The sequence below is a fragment of the Sycon ciliatum genome, chromosome 8 (genome assembly GCF_964019385.1).
Source record: "Sycon ciliatum chromosome 8, ocSycCili1.1, whole genome shotgun sequence".
In the NCBI taxonomy this organism is placed as follows: Eukaryota; Metazoa; Porifera; class Calcarea; order Leucosolenida; family Sycettidae; genus Sycon; species Sycon ciliatum.
In genome coordinates this window covers 659639-684638 of record NC_088650.1, presented here as the reverse complement: position 1 = coordinate 684638, position 25000 = coordinate 659639, and the positions used below count along the sequence as shown (strand labels likewise).

Sequence of the window (25000 nt, the reverse complement as noted above, 5' to 3'; positions counted from 1 at the left end):
TGTTGCTGAGTTACTCAGAAAGGGAGAACAGCGTTGGACCTAGCCAAGGAAGAGAAGCATGAGGGATGTGTGCAGTTGCTGGTGGATCACGAGAGTGCGAAGGTATGTACAGTAGACTTGACTGTGAGTGACTGAATTTAGATGTACTGTGTGTCTACAGTAAACATTACAGCGTGTCGTACATTTGATTGGTTGAACTACGCAGTGACTAGGTGTCACGTGAGTCACGTGAGGTGCACCTACCACCACCATGTCCTACATTTGTACAGCTGTCTATGAGATCAAGAGTACATAAACACGAGAGTGTGTAACTCCGCTTGGTCTGGCCATGGCGGAATGTTTTGTTTTGTTGACCTTTCTGGAGATGATGAGTCATACCGTACGAGGCATGTACTACGAGTCTGTGGGCGCGTGAGCTTGTACAGTTTTCATTAGGGGTCGTCGCAAAAGTTTTTTTGTCGTCTCTGAAACGAACATTGGTTTTGGGGGGGGGGGGGGGGGGGGGGGGGGTGTAGGGGTGTGAGCCAAAATCACAACTCGACCGACACTGTACATTGTACTTGTACATGCATGCGATTATCGTCGTCCAGCATAGCAAGCTGCGTTCGTTTCAGAGTGGGGGGACGGGTCCGAGTACGAAATAACGATATTGTCTCCATGGTCATAGCCAGCCTGAGATTGAACGGGGGGGGGGAGGTGAACTATTAGGGACCGTTAGCAAGCCGTGGAACGTCAACGTGAACTAGTTCATCGTAACGCACGTGAAACACGGCGTGATTGAGGATTAGCTTCTCGCGTTCACAACCCGTCTACGCGAGTCGGCTGCTTTCCAGTATCAAACAGTTTTCTGATATTTTACTGGCAATTGTTTTTGCGAATTTTTCCTTGAGAACAATTCTCAGCCTGACTGACTTTTACCCGAATGAAAGTGAAAGAAACCCCATGACACCCACATCTCCGATGGATGGGTGCAGCAAAGGGTTGTGTTCACGAGGTCCATGCCAAAACATAAATGAGCGAGCAAGCTGAAGTTTGTCTTGAACAAGCATTAATTTTGGCACTGTGGTTACCCTCGATCCTGTTCTGTGTCATGTTAGTAACGGTTATGGCAAAATCAATGGTCCTACTGGTTGTTTGGTACGTTTCGCCGGCGTATTTATTCCAACAAGAATGGGCGAGACATTTTCGCAATTTGAAGAAAATCGCAAAGACCAAAAGAGGCGCGATTTACGGTGCTATTCTCCGCTTCATGGTTGAATTCGCACGTACTTGACTAAAACCCACTTGTTGCGGTCATGGCGAGTAGACCCCTCCGAACTCATCAAACACGAGTATGTTTCGCGTGGTCAGGACGGGACTCTAACCCAGCTCCCCCTTCGCGTTGCAGTTTCACGGCTTGCTAATGGTCCCTATCACATGGCATTGGCGGGTTTACGGGGGGGGGGGGGGGGGGGCACGCTCCCACCCCCCTCAAAAAATTTCGACCTGGGTTTGAAAAAACCCCAGGTTTTTACATGCACCATGTGCACAGGCGGTAGACTCTATGCGGTGGGAAGCAGCATCCAGAACCAGTTGCACGGACCGTCGGTGTGTGAGCGGCATTGATTGCACTGTGAAAGAAATGATCGACTCTGTACGAGCTCTATGCTTTTGTACAGATTCCAGGACGCGCTCGATGCGTCTTGAGAAAGGCGTGCAGTGATGTGCTGAACGCAGCGCTGCCCAAGTGGGACAAAAACAAAGCTTGTGATCGTCAAGCGCCTCTTTTCGCAACGTTGTACAACGATGTTTTGAGGATGATCCCCTCCAGATTCGAATCGCGAATTGGTTGACTTGAAGACTTTTCTGCGAAGTCTCAGCGACATCCATGGACCAAAGAAGTCAAGCTCTGGCCAGCAGAGCCTTGATGAATTTTGCAAAGCGTTCTTGCGACGGCGCAATTCCTGTTCCAACAGGAAACAGTGGGAGTGATCAAGTGGTTGCCAGTCCAGTTCGGAGCGGGCTGACATTACGCCCGACGCGGAGGTGCCAGTACAGAATGGTCATCATACATACTAGTCAGACTGTCGGAATCGCTGTTTTCTGTGTTCGAGCATTGGTGCCACCCTTCCTGCGCAATGTCTACTTGTTACTGAAGCCGTGATGGTCTCGGACTTCGTTGGAGCTCTCTTCCGCACCAAGCAAATTCATCGCGCTCCGCACTCTTCCGCCCCAGACATACTGGCCAACCCACCCGTTTTCCCCGGGAAAATCCCGGAAAATCAACACTCCTCCCGGGGTCCCGGGGATTTCAAGCAAACTCCCGGAAAAACCAAAGTTTTTTCCGATACAGGATTTTCCTGAAAACTCAATGGTTTCTCCCCGAATGTCCCGGTTTTTTAAAAACTTTTTTCAAAGGTATGTACCATTGTACGGTGCTCATTCGCACTTCGAACTATGCACAGCACTTTGAAGACCTGACCATGCAATATCTGCACTGACAAAGTGACAGGCGATCGCCGACTGATCAAACTGCACTACAGGGTCGATCTGTGCTGTACGCCCAGCTGCAGAGTCGAACGTTTTTTGGGCGGGAAAAGCTCTTTTTCACTTGTTTTTGTGCCATCCAGGGATTCTGCATGTCTTGTCAAGGGATTGAGATTGTGGTGGTTGGTCAGTATGCCCAGAGCGCATATCGTTTTTCTGCAGTTCGTGCCGTCCCATATCGTTCGCGTGGCTATTGATCAAGACTGCAAGACCGGGTATAAGAATGCTGAAGTTGACGATGGCAAGAACAAAGAGTTTTCTCAAATTCCTAAAATGCGCTACTTGTGGCGCATGTTGCTACAAAGGCAGCAGGTCTGAAAACACCAACAAAATTAGCGAAGCCATTGCCAGGGAAAGAAGTTGCGGAACTACTTACCCTATCCCGCTGGATGGTCGTTACAGTGCACTTGAAAAATGCTAGCTTGCCTTCATCGCCTGCCACCTGGAGGCATGGATCGCTTGAAAACGAAGTTTCTTTAGCTGAATTTGAACGCGCGTCTTGTTCAGCACATTGTTGAGTGCTGAAGGGCCTGCCCCAAACTCTGATGAAGACGTCGACCTTAGCTGCAAGTGCAGCGAAGCGGGATGCCACAAACTAAAGCTTGATCCGTCGACAATGCTCTGCCTCAATTTCTAGCTGATTTCTTTGCCCTTCGAGTGGACAAAATAAATTCGAAAAATCATTCTGGGAAGCGGCAATTTTAAGTAAGAATAAATGTTCACTTGAAACCCATGTTATGATTATGAAAATATGAGAGTTCATTCTTGTAAGTAGTATATTCTTTTACACGACCACGCTATAACCGATACGCACTGTAGTAACTGAGCATGAGATACTTTAATCTGTATAGTGTAGGTCTGGAAGAAATACCTGGCATGTAATCATTTTGTAATGTTGGATAGCTAGGTGCGTGACATACATCATTACAGTCATGTGCACCATGTCATCTCCCCCGGCCGCGACCCTCCTCAGTCAAATCCTGGACACGCCACTGCATGGTTGTGGATATATGGGGGGGGGGGGGGGAGATGGGGATGAATGCGGCACTCGACCTAAACTATATCCTATTCTATGCACCAAGCGCTAAATTTGGTGTGGGCCGGCTTTGTAGGGTACCACTGCATTTGATCAACCAGACGCCAAGTACATGTGATAATTGGGACCATTTGCAAGCCGTGAAACGGCAAGACGAATGAGGAAACTGTGTTAGAATCACATCCTGTCCACGCGAAGCACACTGGTGTTTGATGAGTTCGGAGGGGTCTACTCGTCATGACCACAACGAGTGTTTTTTTTTAATCCAGTGCGTTCGTTTTCAACAAAGATACGGAGAATGTACAGTAAATTGCGCCTCCTTTTGTGACTTTTCTCAAATTTCCAAATGTTTCATGCACTCCTGTTGGAATAAAGTATGATGGTGAATATACGGTGTACGAAGGCAAGGCACTTTCTCACTAGACAAGTGACGTTTGCTAATACTTGGCCCGCCAAGTTACAATTGGCGCTTATCTTTGCACTTGATTTTTCGGTGTTCTGCCTGTGTCATACCGCATTGAACCACCGATTCACCATCCGAACATAACCAATGATGGTTAGACCATTGCGTCCGACAACATGGCAGCACAAACCACCACAGAAGTTGTGATCGGTTCGTTTGAATCTTTTTGACTGGAGCTGCCACCGACGAACACTTCCGTCACCGCAATGAAAGGCTGCAACCTCCGCTCGAGTCCGTAAAACAGGTCAGGATGTTCACACTTCAGAGCGATGGCGAATACAGTTTCTGCCTCCTTCCAGCTGTCTGGTGGCAAGGATGGTTTTCCGCGGGGAGGTATAGAAAAGCTGAAAAAGCGCATCGCTAGCTTGAATTTGAATATTCGCACTGTACAGCGCCTAGTGAAGAGCTATCACCCGCAAATCACCGACGAAGAAACTACAGATCATATCGACATATTCAGAATGCGAGACCAATTCGGCGAACACATTCGCGCTTGACGTTCACCGGCTTTGTTTTTGTCCCAATTGGGCAGCGCTGCGTTCAGCACATCACTGCACGCCTTTCTCAAGACGCATCGAGCGCGTTCTGAAATCTGTACAAAAGTCTAGAGCTCGTACAGAGTCGACCGTTTCTTTCGCAGTGCAATCAATGCCGCTCACAAACCGACGGTCCGTGCAACCGGTTTTGGACGCTGCTTCCCACCGCGTAGTCTACCGCCTGTGCACATGGTGCATGTAGCAGCCTGGTGTCTTTTCAAACCCAGGTGGAAACCTTTGAGGGGGTGGTGGGTGGGTGGGTGGGAGCCCCCTCTCCCCCCCCCCCCCCCCATAAATCCACCAATACCATGTATTAGTTCACCCAGCCCCCCCCCCCCCCACCCCCGTTCAATCTCAGGCTGGCTATGACCACGAAGCGTGATTCGAGATGAGGAGAAGTGGAACAAGCTATGAAATGTGCAGCATCTGTCTGGATTGAATGTTTTGAGCTCTTCTTCCAGCGACATTAGTGGCGAGGAAGATGTGTAACTTGCTAGGATTTTCGGCTGAGTAGCTTTCTGACGTGTAAATTATTATATACATAGCGTTTTCTGATCGTGGCATGCTTCCATTATTTGTGTTTTCGTTTTGAGACAAGAGTGAAGATAAGTGGCAATTTTAACTTGTCGAACCAAGTACTTCCTCCGTTAACAAAAACTTCGTGATGGATTTTGATCGATATGAAAACGCTTAGAACAGGTCAAGAGCAGTTTGTATCGCCTGCAAATGACTGGACGAAGGTAGTTCAGCCTATGTACAGCATCTTTACAAGAGAAACTGTTGGCAGAATGAGCAAATAGATCAGTTTGCGTCGCTTTTGCTCGACTCATTTTTGACCCTGGTTCGCTGCCGCTATCTGCTGCGCGCGAGTCGTAGTTCAGCTCGTTTCAGCCTTGCCTCGGCTTCTTTGATCACACTTCGCTGAACTTGATGTCGCCATCTTTGAAGTAAGTGTGCTTTCAAGCTGCGTGATCCGCCGCGGTGGTGATTACTCGTTTCCACCAGGGAGTCGTAAAAATATTTTACGACTCCCTGGTTTCATCATTGCTCTCCAGAACTCCGCGAAACAAGGAGTAAAGGACTACTAAAGGCACAGCCAAACTGATTCCATTTTCTGTGATTGATACCCTGCCAGCACTGAACGGCAGCGGCTAGCAAGTCCAGTCGACTTTCTTTAGCCACGAGACTTGCGTCGAACTGCAGACTTCTGAAAGATTGGACGGTCATCAGCATTCGAATCTGGGCTTTGCGCATGTTGAACAAGAACTTGAGTTCAGAATTATTTCATTGCGCAGTGCGATCGGAACACCTCCTTGTTGACTCGCTCATTGTGTGGGCTCGCTGCTCCGTTCCATCGCTCTCAAACTCAGTGCTAGACTAGTAGAGAGGCCAAGCAGCGTATTACCCCCTCGGAGAAGTGATATTTCAAATTCGCTCGCCATTACTGTCCTCACCTATGTTGCCACAGGTCAACCATCGATTCCGCTCGCTTGTTGTGAAAGGTCGCTTTCCTTGCATCGTACCTCTTTCATGGCATGCCAGGGAAGGCCGAGAAAGTGATTGCGACTCATTTCACAGCAGTTTGTGTGCATACCAGTCCCTCAAAAATCCATCACGAAGTTTTTGTTAATGGAGGAAGTCGGCAATTCACACGAAGTGCAAACTAAAATTTATCGTACCGTTTCCAAGGATATTTATTCGCATACGATAAACTTCGACACACGCTTGCAACTGATTTTTGAACTTGGCCGGGGCCCTGGTACTCAACGATTATACGTTGCACACGAGCAAAAGTGCCGATGTTGAAAGTGCGCGCTGCAAATGTTGTGTGTGGGATATTTTTTCAAACAGGAATTAAAAAATTTGAAACCCAGGCCCACGGGTACACACCCAGGTCTGTGGGCATACCTCTGCATACGCACACACACATTCTCGTAAAAAGTGTTCCACGTTTCTGAATCAAATCTAGACGATCAGGTTGATCATCAACATGATTTTGACGATGCTATGATGTATGATGGCATGCTACTTGAGTGAACCATGAAGAGGCACGATGCCCTGGACTTCACGATATGGGATCTAGGTGCAACCTGTTTTCCAGGCAACTCATTCGACAATTCGGCCACGGAGGGTTTGAGCACGTGCTTTTCAGGTGCACTCCGGAGAGATCGACCTTTTGGGTACAGAACTGCATACAGCTTGTCGGCCTAGAAAAGCCCTGATGGCTGCTTTCGCCTTAGTCACTCTACAGTCCATTTCAAAACTATAGACGCGTACCTAGGCAAAAACCGTTATGCCAGCATCTATACCACATAAAATCTGTGATCACTTTGTGCATAATTTTTTCCAAATTGGGCGTCTGTTATCCAATCCTTTAGAAACTATATGAGAGTAATTGTGGAGCGATCCTGAGCAATATTCCGAAAACTATTCTCAAAACGTTCCAGCCAAATTTGAAATATTTCAAAAACCCTACGCGTCTATAGTTTTGAAATGCACTGTAGCAGTAGCCACAAACTCTCACCACCTGCACTTCTGCACCCCATCCATCACTTCACACGATAGCATACGCGCCTGCCACGTGTACATCCACATAGGTACAGCACACAGCACACGTCCATATCCTCACCACTGCCATACCTGCGGACTACGCACTCACACTGCTCTAAGATGCTGGCGTGGGCCCACATACCAATCACTAACACTGATACTGGCCTGGGAAAGCGCAAACGGTGGCAATCAGTTCCAGGTTAGCTCATTCTATTGGCTACTAGCCTGCCCGGCGCTGAGCCATGCATAATGCGCCTCCAGATCGCATCTGGTGCGTATGCACGTACAAGCTGGGGATCCAAGCTATAGAGCACTTTCCTCCTGCCCGATTTATCTTGGTTCGACGCGTGATGGTTGTTGGCGCAAACTTGCACATCATTGTCAGCGAGCCTTTGAGCACATTGCGTTTGTTGGCCAAGTTTCCTCAAAAAGAGAAGGGCCCAGGTAACACCGAACGAGGCGACGGTAGTAGACTGATGGTCAATCCAGGACAGGGTGGCTTTCCCACGCTACTGTAAATATACAAATTTTCGGCAGCTATTTATTTTCGGCTATATTCGGCATCGACCCAAAACGCCTAAATTAAAACGCCGATGAAATTTTTCACAGCATCTGTCGCACTATACCATGCCCTCTACCCCACGCCGAAAATAAATCGCTGCCGAAATGTCAAAAATCGTGAAGTGCCTAAATTTTGCAGCGCCGAAATTTTGTATATTTACAGTATCAGCCAGCATACTGGTAGTCCCGGCGAGGCAATGTTATGTGCACGGCGTCAAGATATACCACGTCTTATCACCACACCGAGGGGCCATCTCACTCTCGGCCAGTGAGCCATAGAGTTGACGCGGGCGGCCGCCGCGCGAATGAATTGTTAATGAGGTGCTCAATGCAAACAAAACCAGACTCCTGAACAAAGCGTCAACCAGCGAGTTCAGAGGCCGGTGGTGACTGCGGAGCAAATGGAAGCACAAGCCGTAATGCACTGATCGGGCCTCAAAAGGGGCAGGCATTTTTGTTCAATATATGCCTGACAGAAAGAATAGCATGGCAGGCACAGATACGTCTGCATGAATGCATGCGTGCACACGGCAACAATGACTTGCCCCCGGCGGGGCGAGGGTAGGTAGTGAGTATTGACCAACCATATCAACAGAAAGCAATTTGCTGTCGCTATCCGATGTCACCCACAGGCGACGGTGGTGTCAGAACCTGCGGGGCTGGGTGCACCAATGCACCTTGTAGTGGGTAGTCAGAATTCAGAGGCATTGAGAACTGCTCTACGTTCATTACGTGGTATGTGGAATGTTCCCCACCGCACGCCTGCGCAGCAGCTGGGGCATCTCGTCCCCTCGGCGGTGGCAACAGCTGCTCTGCCAACAGTGATCCGATGAACAAGTACCATCCCGACTGATAAATGGTCTTCCGGATAATCAGCTATGCTATCAAGTCTGCTCTGGAGACGCGGGGTGAATTCGGAACTGCCCCCGAGATTTCTGATACCGGTGGCCACGATTTCTAACGAACTGCTCTGGCCAAATTGCCAAGCGCAACGTTTGCGCAACTTACGAACCGTGACATTACAATGATTCCCACGCGGTATTGCCCGCGTAGCGGATGGGCCATCTTGTCTGCCCAGCAGTAACAACCGCTGCTCTTTCAACACTGAACGACGAACATGTACGGTCCTGAACGACAACTGGGGTTAGGATGAGGATGATGGGCGCGGCATAACTGCTGCACTAGTAACAGGGGGAAATGTGTAGCCACTCCCATGTCAAACGCAAAGTCGCATCCGCACGGCCCAGCTGATAAATGGATAGGGGTTCGCCTGTCGCTCTGTTGCCAGAGTTGGAGCTAAATGCAAGCACTATGCTGCACGTGCTGTGTACAATGGACACTTGGAAATCACTGCGACGACAACCAGCTCCAGTGAATTATTCCAGTTTGCATCTTGTCTTGAGTATCTTGGCGACTTGTGGCTTTAGTAAGTGAGTTGAGTTTGATATCTACTACTGTGATACTGGACACTGGATACTGTAAGTCTACAAATTATCAGCACGTTTTAAATTTCAGCATCCGCAGGCCAAAATCCTTTTCGGCCCCATTAAAATTCAGCCTATACAGCTCCTGCCTGTATATCCTGTCATACTGTATAATGCATGTCACAATTTCAAACAAATCCATCCTGACAACTCTCAGCTCGATAGGCTCATCAGGACCACTTCCATGTCCTTTTCAAACTCTCCTATCATGCCTTGGAAACGCCAGAACAACTCGATCTAGCATTCTTTGTCAGCTTCTTGCTCAAACTCAACCGATTTTCACGATTCTTACTGCTCTGAAAAGCTGAGGTCCATGCACTTTTTTATGCCCATCAGGCGTGCCCCGTGCTAAAGGGAAATCCCCTGGTATTTTCAAAATAATACAAGGTCTGAAACCAGAAAATTCGGGCTTACCCTGTGCCGTGAGTTCCTTGTTCATCTCGTCGCCTCTAGGTTCATCTTTGTCCTGTCATCTTTGTCCTGTCATTTTTGTTCTGTCATCTTTGTGACGAAAAACCAACATCTATCCTGTATATCACAGTTCATTTCACCATGGTAGTAGAAGACACACCGACATTTATTTTTGGGGGGATTACGAGTGCTTAAATTGCGGCTTATGTTCCGGAAAATACGATACGGAACTAAGGAAGAGAGAGAGAGAGAGAGAGAGAGAGAGGGGGGGGGGGGGGAGGGAGAGAGCATGTTAAACACATATGTGTGATTTGTGCCTCTGTTTTTTTCTGACTCTCTATGAAGGAGGCCAAGCAGCTGCAGGCAGGTAAGTGACAAATCAATTCTCAAACTTCTTTTCCGTCAAAAAGTTACGAATGACCAGCTGTACAATCATGTTCTATGTGTGGCATCAAGAGTACATAAACCAGAGTGTGCAACTGTGCATATCTGATCTGAAACAGCGCAGTTCGTGCACTACGTCACCCTGATGAGGTCAGCCAAGCCGCGACTTGCGTACAGCTCAAATTTTCATGTTTCATAGCCCAGAAATCAGCCAAGTTTGCTTGATTTTAGACGTCCTGTTTCAGGATTTCGGTGTTTTGTGTGACTGTGTACATCCACCGAGAAGTAAAGTCACCAGGCTATCCGTCTCAAAAAACCGAAATCAGGACAAACTCAGTGAACTGCACCACCGCGACTGGTGACGCAACTTTTCACCGTACCTGTGGCTTACCATGCCGTCAGAAATGACGTAGTGCACGAATTACGCTCCCGCAGGAACCATCCCGAGTTGCACACTCTGGTTTATGTACTCTTGGTGGCACGCATGCTAGTTTTGTATGAGTACATGTGGACCCTGCGCTAACGGCAGTAGAGCTAGGGCCGCTGCTACAGATTACAGTACAGCGGTTACCGTACGTGTACTTGATGAATCCGGCCTGTGGGAGCGCGCGCCAAACAGTAGTAGTAGTAACAATACAGTGCCGGCACTGTAGTACAGTTGCAAAGGACACGTGTAATTGTACGAGTACAGTGCACATAATGTACTGTTGCGAAGTGGGAACCCATAATGCTTTCTTCTTTACTACTTTAGTTCGGTCCAACTCACCCCTCTCTTTCACTTTGAAGAACCGCCTGGACATCCAGTTCGTTTTTTGTGATGGCTTCTGGCACAGCTGGTCGTAGCAGCTGCGTTTAGGAGCACTCCGAGAAAGTTGATGGAGGCGCAAACATTGAATGCAAACTCTGCGAGACGAAGCTCGAGTTCAATGGCTCGGCTATGAGCTCAATGCGGGAAAATCTTCCCCGACGGCATGTTACTTGCTCGACGGCTGTAGCTACCACGGATGCGAAGGTGTCCCAGGCGAAAAGCGCAGACGCAATGCGGAAGTTTCTGGGCCGTGAAAAATTTCAACGAATACTAGAATATTCGTTCGTTGACTGATTTGGTATTTGAAAGAGTATTCGTTCTTGAAAACTGGGTTAGTGTGCATCACTGGTTGGAATACTATTTAGCATCCAATCCCTCACATATTCACACTCAGTCAGGGCAACAACGACTGGCTTTGGAGACAATGTGTTACTTCGAGTAAATGGTCTAGTAATGCAAGAGGTCGAAGAGCTGGCAAGCAATGCTAGGCCGCTAGCAGCAACTTGCTCATGATGAGCAGCAACTAACAAAGCAAATGTCCAGTTGGAAGCAATAGAGCTGTATGTCCCCAAGTAGTACCATTAGCATGAAGATATGATGGCAGGGCTCTAGCCAGGTCAAAATAGTAAGGGGGGGGGGGGGCATGGGAAACAGTTACCCCGTAACCCATTTTGTATTTTCCGAATTTGTCTTGCCATGCAAAATTCAATGTACGGGGCAAACCCCCGACTTCACAACAGACAAATGTGCCTTTATGAACCCTCCAGTAGTGACTATCCACTACACTTTTCGTTGAATGGCATCAAAAAAGCCCGAGGGTAAATAGCAGTGTTGCAGCGAATATTCGAATAATTGAATATCTTGGTTTTTTTGCGCTGCACAGAATATTCGAACGTGCGAGTCAGAAGTCGAATGTTCGAAATGCTACACTTTGTGTACAACTTTCCGTACAATGGCTTAATTCGCTCATCGCAGCACGCTCGCTGCGTTCTTGCATCGTAGAATGTGCAACAGTCACATCGTCAACATATTGTCGCTTACCGCTAATGCTGCCCAGTTTGACTTACGCGTCGTTTGTAGCTTGCACCTTCGCAAGAAATACTTATGTTCTTCGTAGTTTGTAGCAGTTCCTGGTTAGTTTCGAATCGTATGAGTCCGCTTTGCTTAGTTTCAAGTCGGTAGAAATCCGTGATGTCGGATCGTAAAGCTAGCTCCGTGTGGGAGAGTTTGAGAGACTTGAGACTTCTGTTTCCGACGCAAGTCCACAAAATAGTTCATCCTGCGCGTGGAACGCGAGGATGTCGTCTTCTTCCGCTCCGAAGTATATTAGGCTCTTCCTTCGATACATCGTTGACGATCCATTTTAGGAGACTCCAAACTGAAACGAATATATTTTCATGTACTTGCAACAAAGAGTTACATCCAGAACAGTCCAGTCTACCGAGGAGAACTTTGCATTTTTTTGTCGCGGAATTCAAATCGCGATTTTCTCGACTTTTTCCACAAAAGCTGTAGTCATGTGTTAGCACGCGCTGGCTCAAATAAACAAGGAAGCATAGTGTGCTGAAATGGGCTCGTCTGTATGGGTAGAATAGTAGAATATTCGTTCGTACTGTGCATATTTGTTAGAATATTCGTTCGTGATTTTGCTATTCTTTGCAACACTGGAAAATAGTGATTATTGGGTGAACAGGGCACATTTTAGTGCTCTTTTATTGCTTGTTTTTTGGATGAATTGGGCGCAGCATCCGGTCCGAAAAGTGGTACAAGCATGGTGGTACTGGTGGTACCGTGTGTGACGCCCCTGGACTCTATAACCCAGTGCCTCAACTGCAGCAAACCATAACAGGTTTCTCCTGTCTGCCAATATTCTGGTGATGGAGTGGTTATTGTGCGAGAAGCAATGACTTTCAGACACACCGTAACATTGCGAGTCAAGCGGGCTTTCTCATAATATGAGTGCATGCAGTGAGGATGCACTCTCACTTGTTTTGCATTCTTGTTGCCTGTATGTATGATTTCTTGTTAGTAATACAAAAGAAACAACAAGCTGTAAATGTCACCTGCAGTTACACAACATTTTTTTGATGTGTGCTGTGCTTATCGTTGTGCCCAGGAGATACTGCTGTTCTGCCAAGTATCAGTGAACTCGAAGCAGCAGAGCAGGAGGCAGCCCGGTTGGGCGGTACGACCGTCATACATTTCCTGCACGTGGCAATACTTGGTGCGGCACGCGTTGGAAAGACCAGCTTGCTGAAGGCGTTGCTTGAGAAGATGCACAATGAGAATGAACTCAGCACGCCCGGAATGCGCACGTCCTACACAACTACAAACATCTCTGATGACTGTCGATTCATCGAATGCCCAGACATGCCAGATGCTCTGAGTCGACTCTACGTCATCACCATGATGTGCAAACCATCCACTTCGAATCATCCCCAAGACAAAGAGACAACACAAGATGACAGAGAGAGAGCCACTGCAGGAGAGGATCCTGTGGCTGGGACCCATGCAGGACCTATGGAGGACAGCAGTAGCAGCAGCAGCAGCAGCAGCGACAAACCAGCAATGCGCGAGGAAATCCACAAGACCATCACAGGATTTCTCAACGCAGACCGGGTAAAGTACATCTCTGACCGTGCCAACATGCCCGACTATACTGTCATCACATTCCGCGACCTTGGAGGGCAGCAAGTCTACCAATCCGTGCAGCCCCTCTTCATGGCCAAAAACACAACCTTCATTGCCACATACAACTCTTCTCTGGACCTTCTAGAGACCCTTCCCAAGCTTGATGAATTTCAGGTCAGCCGGGAAGAACGTATCGAGCGGGCCACTCTACCGGCCAACGCGACTCGCCTAGACCAGCTGCTCGGCTGGCTCGACATGCTGCTGCTGAATACAGAAGCTGACAGCAGCACAGACCAGAGTGCTGCAGATGATGTGTTTGTAGTGGGGTGTCAGAGTGACAGGTGGAACAAAACCGATTTGCCTGATCCTTGTAAGCTACTTCAAGAGAAGATAAAAGGTACCCCGTACCAGAACCTTGTCTGGAACGAAACTTCGCATTTTAAAATCGACAACACCAGATCCACTGGAAGTGCAGCGCAAGCAGATGAGCTACAGCGATTGAGAGAGGCCATCGTCGACCGCTGCCAGAAGAGCCAACGTAACATCCCTGTTCCATGGCTCCGATTCTGCATATCCATACACACGCTCAAGCAGGAGGTCTCGTGGCCTTGGATTTCCTTCAAGGAGGCAAAGTTCATAGCAAAGCAAGTCAAGGCTGTTCCACATGACTACAGTGACCGGCAAGTACAGCTGCTGCTGAAGTACTGCCACGAAGCAGGCCACCTGGCGTACTTCCCAACTTTCAAGCTGAAAGACACGGTCATCCTGGAGCCCCAGTTCATTCTGGACTGTGTCAATGCCTTTGTCTACATGAAGCCTGACCGAGACATCACAGTGAACGAAGCGCGGCGCTATCGTTCTGGGTTCATGACGGAGTCCCTGGCACGCAAAGCTCTCAACAAGATGTTCGAGGGTCAGTCTTACTGCGACCATGCAAAGGCGTGGCAAGCAGTCAGAGCAAGCAGTGATGGGTTCAAGCTCATTTTTGAAATCTTAGAATGGCTCTCAGTCCTGGTAATTGTGCAGGAAGAGAGGTCTGCTGAGCACGAGTTTATTGTACCTGCAGTCGTCCAGGACATGGGCACGGTCCCGCAGACGCCTTGTTCCTGCGTCTTCGTGTCCTTGAAGCACGCAAACTGCGATGAGTTGATGCGCTTTCCCGTGTTCCTGTATTGGCAATGCGTGGTGGAGGTGCTGCTTAAGTCACACAAGCGCTCGTCTGCCACACTGTCACGGTGCAGCGTTCGCCTTCGCTGGAACAGAGATTGGCCGTGGCTGCACCTGCACTATACACGCTACGGCTTACAAGTGTACGTCGAGTGCAAGGGCCGACACGGCGGTAGCGGAAAGTCTACGCTGGATGAAGTCCGGGCAATCGTGCTCACAGTGGTACGGAAGTGGGGCCTGCAGGTCAAAGTGATCAGCACCCTGCCATGCCCCTGCGGAGAAACATCGGGCGAGGAGTGTTTACAGCATGGCTTATCTACGTGCCGCTTGCCAAGCTGTGCGCACGCCTTGGACGCTTCCACCCTAGTGGCTGAAGACTACCCACTGTGTACACGTTCAAATCCGGATATACAGATGATCCGTGAGCAGGCCATGTTCTGGCTGGGCCTTGACCAGGTGAGAAACTTGACCTGATTGAATTCCCGCAGCTATGCAAAAGACGTTACGTTAGTAGCACCTGTCGCTAGCTTTAGTTCATATGTTTTGTGTGTGTGTGGGGGGGGGGGGGGGGGGGGAGCACGAACCATGAGACAAGTTCCACCAGGCCTTGTTGTAATTCTGTTTATCTCTGTTCAGGACGAGAATTCTTCACACACAAAGTTGCACCATGTCTCTATTTTCATAAAACTTGCCACGTATTCCCGTCATGTTAATGAGGAGATAACCATTTTGAGCCTACTCTGACTTCAGCGATTATGGCTTGTGTGTGTTTGCATGCATGTGTGCTTTTGCTCGTGTGTATTTACATGTATGTGTGTGTGTGTGTGTGTGTGCGCGTGCGGGTGGGCGTGTGCGCGCATGTGTGTGTGTGTGTGTATGCGTGAGTGTGTGTGTGTGTATGCGTGAGTGTGTGTGTGTGTGGCCGTGGGCATGTGCTTGCGTTTACTTGGTCTCTTGCAATACCTGCAGGATGCATGTGGAAAGCTGTTTGACCCGAGATCAGCCTCTCTTCCTTCAGGTTAGTTGGATGCACAATACAAACAGATCTGGTACTTCCAAATGATGTTTTGCATGATGGCCACATTCACATTCAACCTTTAGTCGCAAGGAAACCGGTACACTGTTCTATTTTCGTTTTGAGCTAGCTATTCCCGTTCGGGTATTCAACACTGCATGAGCACAGGACCATATCTGCTGTGGATAGAATGTAAAATTTGAGCCTCTTCTCACCGCAAGTTGGTGTTTGATCCCAGCCAACACTGCAGTTCTGACTCTGTTTTGGGCCCTGGACAACTGACATTACATTGTCATAGAATTGCTATGGGGTCGCTGTCATATGTTGTCGCCCTGAAGCGAACATCGTCCGTGGTAGAGGAGGAGGAGGGTGGGAGGTCGAAAATCGTAACTTGCTCAACAATGCACTACGTGTACATGCACTTGATTTGTGGTGTCCAGCATTGCAAACTGTGTTCATTTTGGAGGAGTGAGGGGTCCGTCCGAGTACGAAATGAACCATGTTCGTTTCAGTGGCGACAATAAACTTCTGCAACAAACCGTGTGTGCGTGCCCACCTGTGTGTGTACATGTACACGTTGCATCTGCATGTGTGTGTGTGTGTGTGTGTGCGTGCGTGCGCGCGAGTGCGCGCGTGCGTACGTGTGCGCGTGTGCGTGTGTGTGCGTGTGCGTGCGTGTGTGTGCATGCGTGTGTGGGTGGGTGTGGGTGTGTGCGTGTGCATGTCTCTTGGCCACTCCAATGGCACGCCGTCTGTTGGCTTGCAGCAGAAGCCTGTGCCAGTGTGGGCAGTAGAAGTGGTGGTCAAGGTGCTGGTGGAAGCGGTCATCACAGCGCTGGTGGAAGCGGTGTTCACGACGCTGAATTCATGTCACTTGGTGCCATTGGGTTAGTAAAGGCTTTCCTCGCAGGTTTATATAAATAGGTCAAATACGTTGCCTTGGAGCGGACCAATCAGCCGCTTTCATTAACGAAGCGTTCAGGGTGATGGAAACACTGACAACACGCTGCCTGCACATTTAGGGAGGGGGGGGGGGGGCTTTTTGATCACAAAATGCTGCATTGCATTTCAAGACTCCACATTCCACTGAGGTGGGATTCTACTGTCCACGGGGGAGGGGGGGGGGGGGCTCTACTGTCCACTGGGAGGGGGGGATCAGGCACTGTGCACTGGGGGGGGGGGGGGGGGGCTCTACTGTCCACTGGGGGGGGGGGGGAGGGGGGCAGGCACTCTACTGTCCACTGGGGGGGGGGGGGGGGCTCTACTGTCCATTGGGGGTGGGGTGGGGGGGGGGGCAGGCACTCTACTGTCCACGGGGGGGGGGGGGGGCTTTACTGTGCACTGGGGGGGGGGGGGGGGGGGGGGGGGGCACCGAGGGAGGCTCTACTGTTACGGCCCTACCTAGAACGTGGACCTCTTTCTATTTTTTTGGTTTTTTGTGCTGTTTTGTTCTGTATACCACTCTGCACTGCAGTGGAAAGACACTTGATCAGATTGCCAACCGGCAGGCGTTTGTTAGCTCGATTGAACCGTTCATCGGTGGAGAGGAGAAAGGCGACGAGAGAGGTTGGTTGCTTTTGGACACCGCAATTCATGTGTATTTCAATAATGCCGGGTGGTGAATATATTTTCTCCAGCAAGGACACGGCAGAGTTTTAGCCGTGTGTATGTAGCGAATTATGAGTAAACGTAGTTTGAAGTAGTTCTAGAGTCAACCTTATTATCTGGGAGTGTAGGAGCCGTTCGATTGCGGGCCATTTTCGGAAAAAATGAGCTTGAGGCGGGTGGCCTAAATTTCCTTTGTATTTGAACATTCTCGGTGACGTCCAAATATACTAATTTTGTGGTTCAACCAGTAGCATCACCAGTAGCACCTTCAGCAGCAGCATCACCAGTAGCACCTTCACCAGCAGCAGCAGCAGCTGTAGCAGCATCACCGGTACCACCTTCAGCAGCATCAGCAGCAGCAGTAGCACCTTCACCAGCATCAGCAGCAGCATCACCAGTCAGTGGCGGATTTAGAGGGGGGCGAAGGGGGCACGTGCCCCCCCCCCCCCCCCTTCAGAAGCGCCGACAGACTTTTTTTTTTACTGATCTCGATCGAAACCAAGCTCGCGCGCACTTCCTGTGTAGATGACAAGGTCCAGTCGCTGTACTGCATGCACTGTACACATTCATGCACTGGTTCACCGGGTCCGTAGATCGATACGCGGTACGCGTGTACTGAACTTGTGAACTGTCAACTCTCGTCGCGTCGATCTGTATTCCGCGATCCGCGATCCGTGCGCACCAGAACTACGGTTTTTGTCTAGTACTGCACTGTACTCGTAGTACGAAAACAAAGACGGTACAAGTGCAAGTACACAGTCCAAAACTTCGCATGGCAATGCGTAGATTTTCCTGCCCTTGCCTTGCAAACTTCACTTGCCTTGGCGTTCCAGAACATCGTTGTTGTTTTACAGCAGTTCGAAAATGAAGAGAAGGAAGCAACATTAAAAATACCTTGTTTGATTCGCTGCCACCTGCGAAGGAAGCGAGGACAGCTGCTAGTGGATGTGCCGCTCGTGAGGATGTTGTAAATGTCGTAGAGTCCAGTCCCCCCACGGAGCAGATCGCAGCGTCGTCAGCCGAGGACATGGATTGTCAGATTGCAGTTGAACTTTAAGTGATGGAGGACGATGACAGTTCGAACCAACAAGTTATCACCGAGTCTCCAGTTGTCGGTGAGAGTGAGAGTCGTACTTTGAGTGGTAGTGTACAAGTCGAAGAGACACCGCCAGCTGCATTAGCTGCTGCTGCTGTGACTGGCCTGGAGACGAATGACATTGGAGATCTGGCGTCTACAGCGTCAACTCTTGCTCCTGATGTCAAGCTTCGGCTTGTTCATCATCGCACTCCGGGTCCAGACGTCGTAGTGCCCATACATTTACATGTTCGAGTATCACAAAAGTCATTGTAAAAGTAAACTTGTTCCATTGAGCCTGTAGTGTGCCCCCCCCCTTGTTTCGGATCCTGGATCCGCCACTGCCAGTAGCACCTTCACCAGCATCAGCAGCAGCACCTTCATCAGCATCAGCAGCAGTAGCACTAGCAGTGGCAACTTCAGCTGCAGCAGTATCACCAGTAGCAGCTGCAACAGCAGCACCAGGATCCCCTACAGTGGAAATAGCTGTGAACACAATAGAGTTCTTCACATTCAACACCCAACAGGGGCTACGGGATTCTACGGAATTCTGTTCATCTGTACACCATGCATTATGCTTATACAGTATGTGTATGTGTATGCTGACAAGTCCACAAAGGATGAAACAGTTCTGTCCGTAGATTGGGTATATGTATGTTAAATACAGTGTGTGGTGTGTATAAAAGTATACATGGCATACTGAAATGGAGCCACATGCATGTAGCACAACAGTGATTTAGATGCCAAGAATCCTTGCCAGGTTAGCCATTGCCATGGTATAAGCATACTTAGATCAACCACTGATGATGTACACGTCCAGACTGGAGTGATGCACATCGACACTCTAGAACCTGCTGCCTGTGTTTAAGGCGATTGACACGACGGCAGCGATTCCCACCGGGAAGTAAAGCACGTGATCCCGAGAGCTTGCCATGGTACGGGAAAAACGAAAATCAATTCACATGGCAGGATGCAAGTACAGTACCTGTAGTACAAAACAGTCCACGAAATGTCACGGGATGCATTTCCACCCCCACCCCCCAGCCCCCTCATGGCACCGGGACCAAACCGGGATAGCCGGCGGGATACGTTCGCGTCAAGATATGAGTATATGTGACTGAATCTCCATGGCAGCATCACACACGGGATGAATCCTGCCGTCGTGTAAATCGCCTCTTTAACACCTAACGTGTACGGCAGGTCATATAATTATCACTTTTTTTGTATGTTCATGTTTTTATCCTATGTATATTTTGCTTAGATGAGGACGAGGAGTCATTCGGCGACCCATTCAAACAAAGTGCCTTTATGACCACTATTTCTCCTTGGTTGAGCAAATTACCAGCGGCAAAATTTCGCAATTTTGCGCAAGTGGCCGGGTTCTTCGTCGATCTGCAGCAGGTAGAAGACTTGAAGAGGATTGAGAAACAAGATGGAAGGCACCCTCACAACGAAGAGTTGGTCAACATTGTACGCAGCGAGGAACAGGCCGGCTACATCAAGCTGGTGAAGGTCATCAAACGCTGGGGTAAATATCCCGACAAGGTTGACAAGATGAACCAGCTTCTGCCACGGCGGGCTCGTGTGTAAACGGTAGGTTGCGGTGATTTCTTGCACCACCTGAATTCCGAATAAGTCATTGAAACACAGATCTCCTGTTTGGCTGTGATAATCTGGTTCTCTGTATACTGATATGTACCATATTTTGCGGAGTGTTAAAGGGGAAGTATACCCTAAAATCAAATTTTCACCAGTTGTAGTCTTCTGGGCGCTGAGTCGAATGGTCTTGGTCCGAGGAAGCTGCGACGCTCCCTTCCTACTTGAATCCCAATCGAACTCGCGCACTTCCACCGAAACTGGGTGACTGCGCCCTACTAGATGGGGATTTGTATGCAAAATGTCACTAAAAGCGCCATTGCGTTCTTATAAAAGCACGGATGACCGCGATTGGCCCGTATATTGTAGTCTTTTGGACGCTGAGTCGACTGGTTTTGGTCCGAAACGGCTGCGATGCAGCGTTCCTCCTTTATTCCCAATCGAACATGGTTGAACAAGCGGTCACGTGCTCCTGGGTGCCCAAATCACCTGGTCACCGCGCCAGCAGGTGACAACTTTCACAACAAGGTTCAACTCGAGTTCAACTCGAGTGACAGGACTGCACCCAAAAAAGGTCAAACAGGCTAGTAAGTTGTACCCTGCAGGCACGGTGACCAGGTGACTGGTGTACGCAGGAGCACGTGACCGCTTGTTCAACCATGTTCGATTGGGAATAAAGGAGGAACGCTGCATCGCAGCCTTTTCGGACTAAAACCAGTCGACTCAGCGTCCAAAAGACTACAACATATGGGCCAATCGCGGTCATCCGTGCTTTTATAAGAACGAAATGGCGCTTTTAGTGACATTTTGCATACAAATCCCCATCTAGTAGGGCGCAGTCACCCAGTTTCGGTGGAAGTGCGCGAGTTCGATTGGGATTCAAGTAGGAAGGGAGCGTCGCAGCTTCCTCGGACCAAGACCATTCGACTCAGCACCCAGAAGACTACAACTGGTGAAAATTTGATTTTAGGGTATACTTCCCCTTTAACCGCACCTTAAAACACCTGAAACTGTTTAAAATTGTGTGCATGAGTGTGGATTTAGGTGTATGTGTGTGTGAATTAGTGTGAATTCAGGTGTTTGTGTGTGTGTGTGTGTGTGTGTGTGTGCGTGCGTGTGTGTGTGTGTGTGTGTGTGTGTGTGTGTGTGTGTGTGTGTGTGTGCGTGTGTACATAGTAATGTATGCATCCAATCTATTTTGGCTCCGGTGTATACTATTATGTGACCGTCTTCGTGGCTGTGCGGTATTCTCTGTTTGCTCCATCACAGATTGAGGTGTCAAGCAATTCACGCAGCAAGTGCTGGTACTGTTCTCTCTGTCTCTCTCTCTCTCTCTCTCTCTCTCTCTCTCTCTCTCTCTCTCTCTCTCTCTCTCTCTCTCTCTCTCTCTCTCTCTCTCTCTCTCTCTCTCTCTCTCTCTCTCTCTCTCTCTCTCTCTCTCTCTCTCTCTCTCTCTCTCTCTCTCTCTCTCTCTCTCTCTCTCTCCCTCTCTCCGTGGTGTGTTCTCTATCTTACTGACTGGCTATGTTATCCATCAAATCCATTCCTCCATTCTTCCTTGGTCATATCTGCCAATTTTTAGCAACATTATGTTATTCTTGATCACTACCCCACTAAATATACGTAAATGAAATAGTCTAGTATGTTAGACAGTAGAGTCAGCTAATTGTAGAGGACCACACCAGGTTACTATGCCCGTTGCAGAATTACTACTTATAGTCATGCAGATACATGAAACATTTCTTTTGAATTTTATGAATACATATATTGGAATATTTTCACTAGGCCGGAGTCCTCAACCTCATTTGGCCGAGGATGTTTGAATATTTTTTAGAGATATCATTATTTCAAGTTACTCTTTATTTCTACATTCCAGTCACTTATAGATATACAAACTCATTCCAGCAGCTGATGTAATACTCTAGGTTACTCTACCCTGATGAGCCCATGGTGAGAAGGGAACGAAAACGTTTGGTTCAGAAAATCTTCCATTTATTCTTCTAGACTGGTGTGGACAGCGCATAGATACATGGCTATTGTACCTTTCAGAATTTCATTTTCAATTCAATGTGACAGTGTCATGATGTCAGTACGATTGGCGGTGGGTCGCATGTTGGAAATACTCTAATGTCAAGTCTTAAGTGAAATCGGCGGGATAGCGTGAGCTCCAGGCACCAGTGTGGGGAGCAAACTCTTTCCTACGTAAACTGATATAACGTACACCATTGGCATTGCGCAGGAGAAAGAGTTCTTTATAGCCGAAGTTCGTTTAACGGAAATTCACTCACACTATGCAAGCAGCAGCAAGTCATGACTGGCAAATGGTCCATGACAGCATGACTGCACTTGGTTTACATGCTGACCTACACGATTTGGTTCGTTATAAACGAAAACTGTTCGCTATAAAGGGTCGATTCTGTATGGGTTCAAACAGGGACATGGACAAGGTTTAGCCATGTCTTGAAATTCGTTATAAGTGTAGTCGACTGTAGTTGAGTAATTCATATGTGCGTGTATAGTATGCTACAGATGCGTTAATCACATGTAGGTGGTCTACCATGGTCTACATGACATTCTACATAAGTCATTGTACATACAGGATATGTCAGAGTTCAGTATTATGCATTTTGCCCTCAGTTTCCTTTGTGATTGAAGATCGGTGAAATGCTCTTTCTTCGGACTGTAAAAAAAAGTAAATTATTGTGTCCGTTCTCAAAGGGAACTCATGCCGGCCGCTCACACCCGGTAAACCCTGCCGGCAGATGCAGCGCCTAACGGAGGGGGTGAGTGGATGAGTCTCACAACCACTGGCACAAGTGCCGAGAAACCCCATTAGCTGCATCCATGTACCCCTTGTGCCTGGCCACAAGTTCCCAGTTGACTGTGGGTTGCAGCGCGGCTGGAAAAACCGCTACCAGACTTTGGACTGTTGTCAGACACAATCTTGGCCGGTTGGGGGGGAGGAATTTCCAGAATTTTCCAATCTTGTGAAAGAAGAGATTAATAACCATGCAACCATGAGTGTTGCTGGATTACGTTGTACTTCCAGTAAAAGCTGCTTTCCCAACCCAGTGTTTCTCCTAAGGCTGTGTTTACATGAGAAATTTCAACCCGGGTCGAGTTCAGCTCATTGCTGGTACATTTGCGTCATCCAGCATAAAACAAAGAAAAAACAGAGCCTAAAGTGTACTGTAAACGCTCACGACTCCACAGAAACGGGAACAAGACCTGCGATTTTGTTCCTGAAAACCCCAGTGCAAAAGCCATGGCCAAGAATATTAGCAAAAGAACACCAAACTTGCACATGGGCTTGGTTACAAGACCGGGGGGGGGGGACACTATTCAAGAGAGGGCTTTATTTTTCACTGGCTCTTGCCAGTCTTTGGAGACTACATGTAGGGCACTATTCGAGATAGGGCACTAATCTATTCAAGAGAGGGCACTTATCAGGCGCGTCGGAACGACTTTGGAAGTGGGGCGGCCATGGAAGGGGGGTCGGGGGGTCCTCCCCCGGGAAAAATTTCAAAAATTAAAGCCAATTGCAAGCATTTCCGGGCATTTGGTGCCATTTCAGTGTACGGTAACTACAATGAAAGACTTTTTGATTCTGCAAAAAACCAAGAAGATGCTACGATCGGGGACAAACATTACCCTCCCCCGGGAAAAAAATTCAAAAATTGAAGCCAATTGCAAGCATTCCCAGGCATTTGGTGCCATTTCAGTGTACATGGACTTTTCTGTTTGATTCTGCAACAAACCACGATCGGGGACAAGGATTTGCCACGTTTGCGCTGAGATCATCGGCCGAAAAAGTGGGGCGGCCATGGCCGCCCCGGCCGGTGCGGTTCCGACGCCCTTGCTAATCTATTCAAGAGAGGGCTCTTATCTATTCAAGAGAGGGCTCTAATCGCGCGAGTACGGTAATCTACATCACGCAACTACTACAGTCATCCCTCTCTAATCCGGCACTAGTTTATCCAGCACCCTTGCAAACCAGCACACTTTCTGGCAAAACGGATTTTTTCAGTTCATTTTCTACGCTTTAATCCGGCACTTGAATTCCGCCTCCAGCAGCGATTTTCCGCAACAAATCGCTCAAACTGCACATAATTCGGTTTTCTAATCCAGCAGTTGTTCATCGCATACCGTACCGGAGCACAGCTATGTCAGTTTGGCCAGTGCATGAACTACTTATCAGGGAGCATTCTACACATGTAGCATACACTTGGGAATATCCTATGCACTGTATAGACATGCACTCCACAAAGTACTTGGATTGATACGGAAAATCCCTGCGTTTTGACGTACGACACAAACATGTATGTTAGTAGGTGGGACGGGTTGGAGGACAGGATTTGATAATCCAGCACCCTTGTTTATCCAGCAGAAAATGCCGTTGCAAAAGGTGCCGGATTAGAGAGGGACGACTGTACCACGTAGTTGCGTGATGTCTGCGGCCTTCATCCTATTCATAGCTATAATATGGCCCATGCCATGTGTTGCCCTGCTGGTGGTTTCCCCACCATTCGGCACAATGAAGTTCGCGATATTCTTGCCGACTTACTTACGGAGGTTTGCTCGGATGTCGCTGTCGAGCCTCAGCTTGCTCCGGTTTCGGGAGAGGTGTTTCTGGCAGCCTCAACTAACACCGCCAACGATGCTCGCGCTGATATCCGGGCTCGAGGGCTGTGGACCAGGGCACAGAATGCTTTCCTGGATGTCCGGGTTTTTCATCCCGATGCTCCGTCCTATGCCACCAAACCTCTCGACAAACTGTTGGCGGAGCATGAGAGGAAGAAGCTGGAGTATGCTGAGCGCATCATCAATGTGGACCGTGGGACATTTACTCCACTAGTTTTCACCACGGCCGGTTGTTGTGCGCCAGAGTGCTCCAGATTTGTCAAGCGCCTGTGTTGCCTCATTTCAAATGGGGACACGAAGTTGTATCCCGAGACAATGACATAATTATGTCCGGTGTCGACTGGCGTTTGCATTGTTGCGGTCGGCGATCATGTGCATCCGCTGTGCCCGATCATCATATCACCGTCCTGTGAGTGCATTGCGAGAGTTGGCAATCTCGGAGGGCCGGCTGTGAGGTTGTGGAGATGATCATGATGATGGTGGGCCAGGTGGCGCCCGTGGGCAGGAC

General features: G+C 48.7%; 2 protein-coding genes across 3 annotated transcripts in view; both read left to right on the top strand.

Moving 5' to 3' along the window:
• Positions 1 to 431, top strand: part of LOC135822892 (espin-like protein) — a 5271-nt gene extending 4840 nt beyond the window's left edge. Inside the window, exon 6 of the mRNA XM_065335730.1 lies at positions 19 to 431. Coding sequence (XP_065191802.1) covers positions 19 to 135 — 117 coding nt within the window. The 3' untranslated portion in view covers positions 136 to 431. The remainder of the gene's footprint in view (positions 1 to 18) is intronic.
• Positions 432 to 9850: 9419 nt separating this feature from the next.
• On the top strand, positions 9851 to 21919 carry LOC135823834 (uncharacterized). Of its 2 annotated transcripts, none has more exons than XM_065336686.1 (7): positions 9851 to 9934; positions 12876 to 15013; positions 15527 to 15575; positions 16342 to 16459; positions 17047 to 17138; positions 19517 to 19848; positions 21121 to 21919. In XM_065336686.1, exons 1-6 carry the CDS (start codon positions 9907 to 9909, stop codon positions 19843 to 19845), a joined length of 2754 nt encoding a protein of 917 aa, XP_065192758.1. In that variant the 5' UTR covers positions 9851 to 9906; the 3' UTR covers positions 19846 to 19848; positions 21121 to 21919. The 2 variants fall into 2 exon arrangements, with proteins under 2 accessions (XP_065192758.1, XP_065192757.1); XM_065336685.1 differs by having other exon boundaries at positions 16339 to 16459.
• Positions 21920 to 25000: the final 3081 nt, after the last annotated feature.

Bases quoted from the DNA above. Each gene is read 5' to 3' on its own strand.
- LOC135823834 (XM_065336685.1), top strand. From the start codon at position 9,907: ATGAAGGAGGCCAAGCAGCTGCAGGCAG. The intron at 9,935-12,875 runs GTAAGTGACAAA...CGTTGTGCCCAG, and splicing joins GGCCAAGCAGCTGCAGGCAG to GAGATACTGCTGTTCTGCCA. The intron at 15,576-16,338 runs GTTAGTTGGATG...GTTGGCTTGCAG, and splicing joins ATCAGCCTCTCTTCCTTCAG to CAGAAGCCTGTGCCAGTGTG.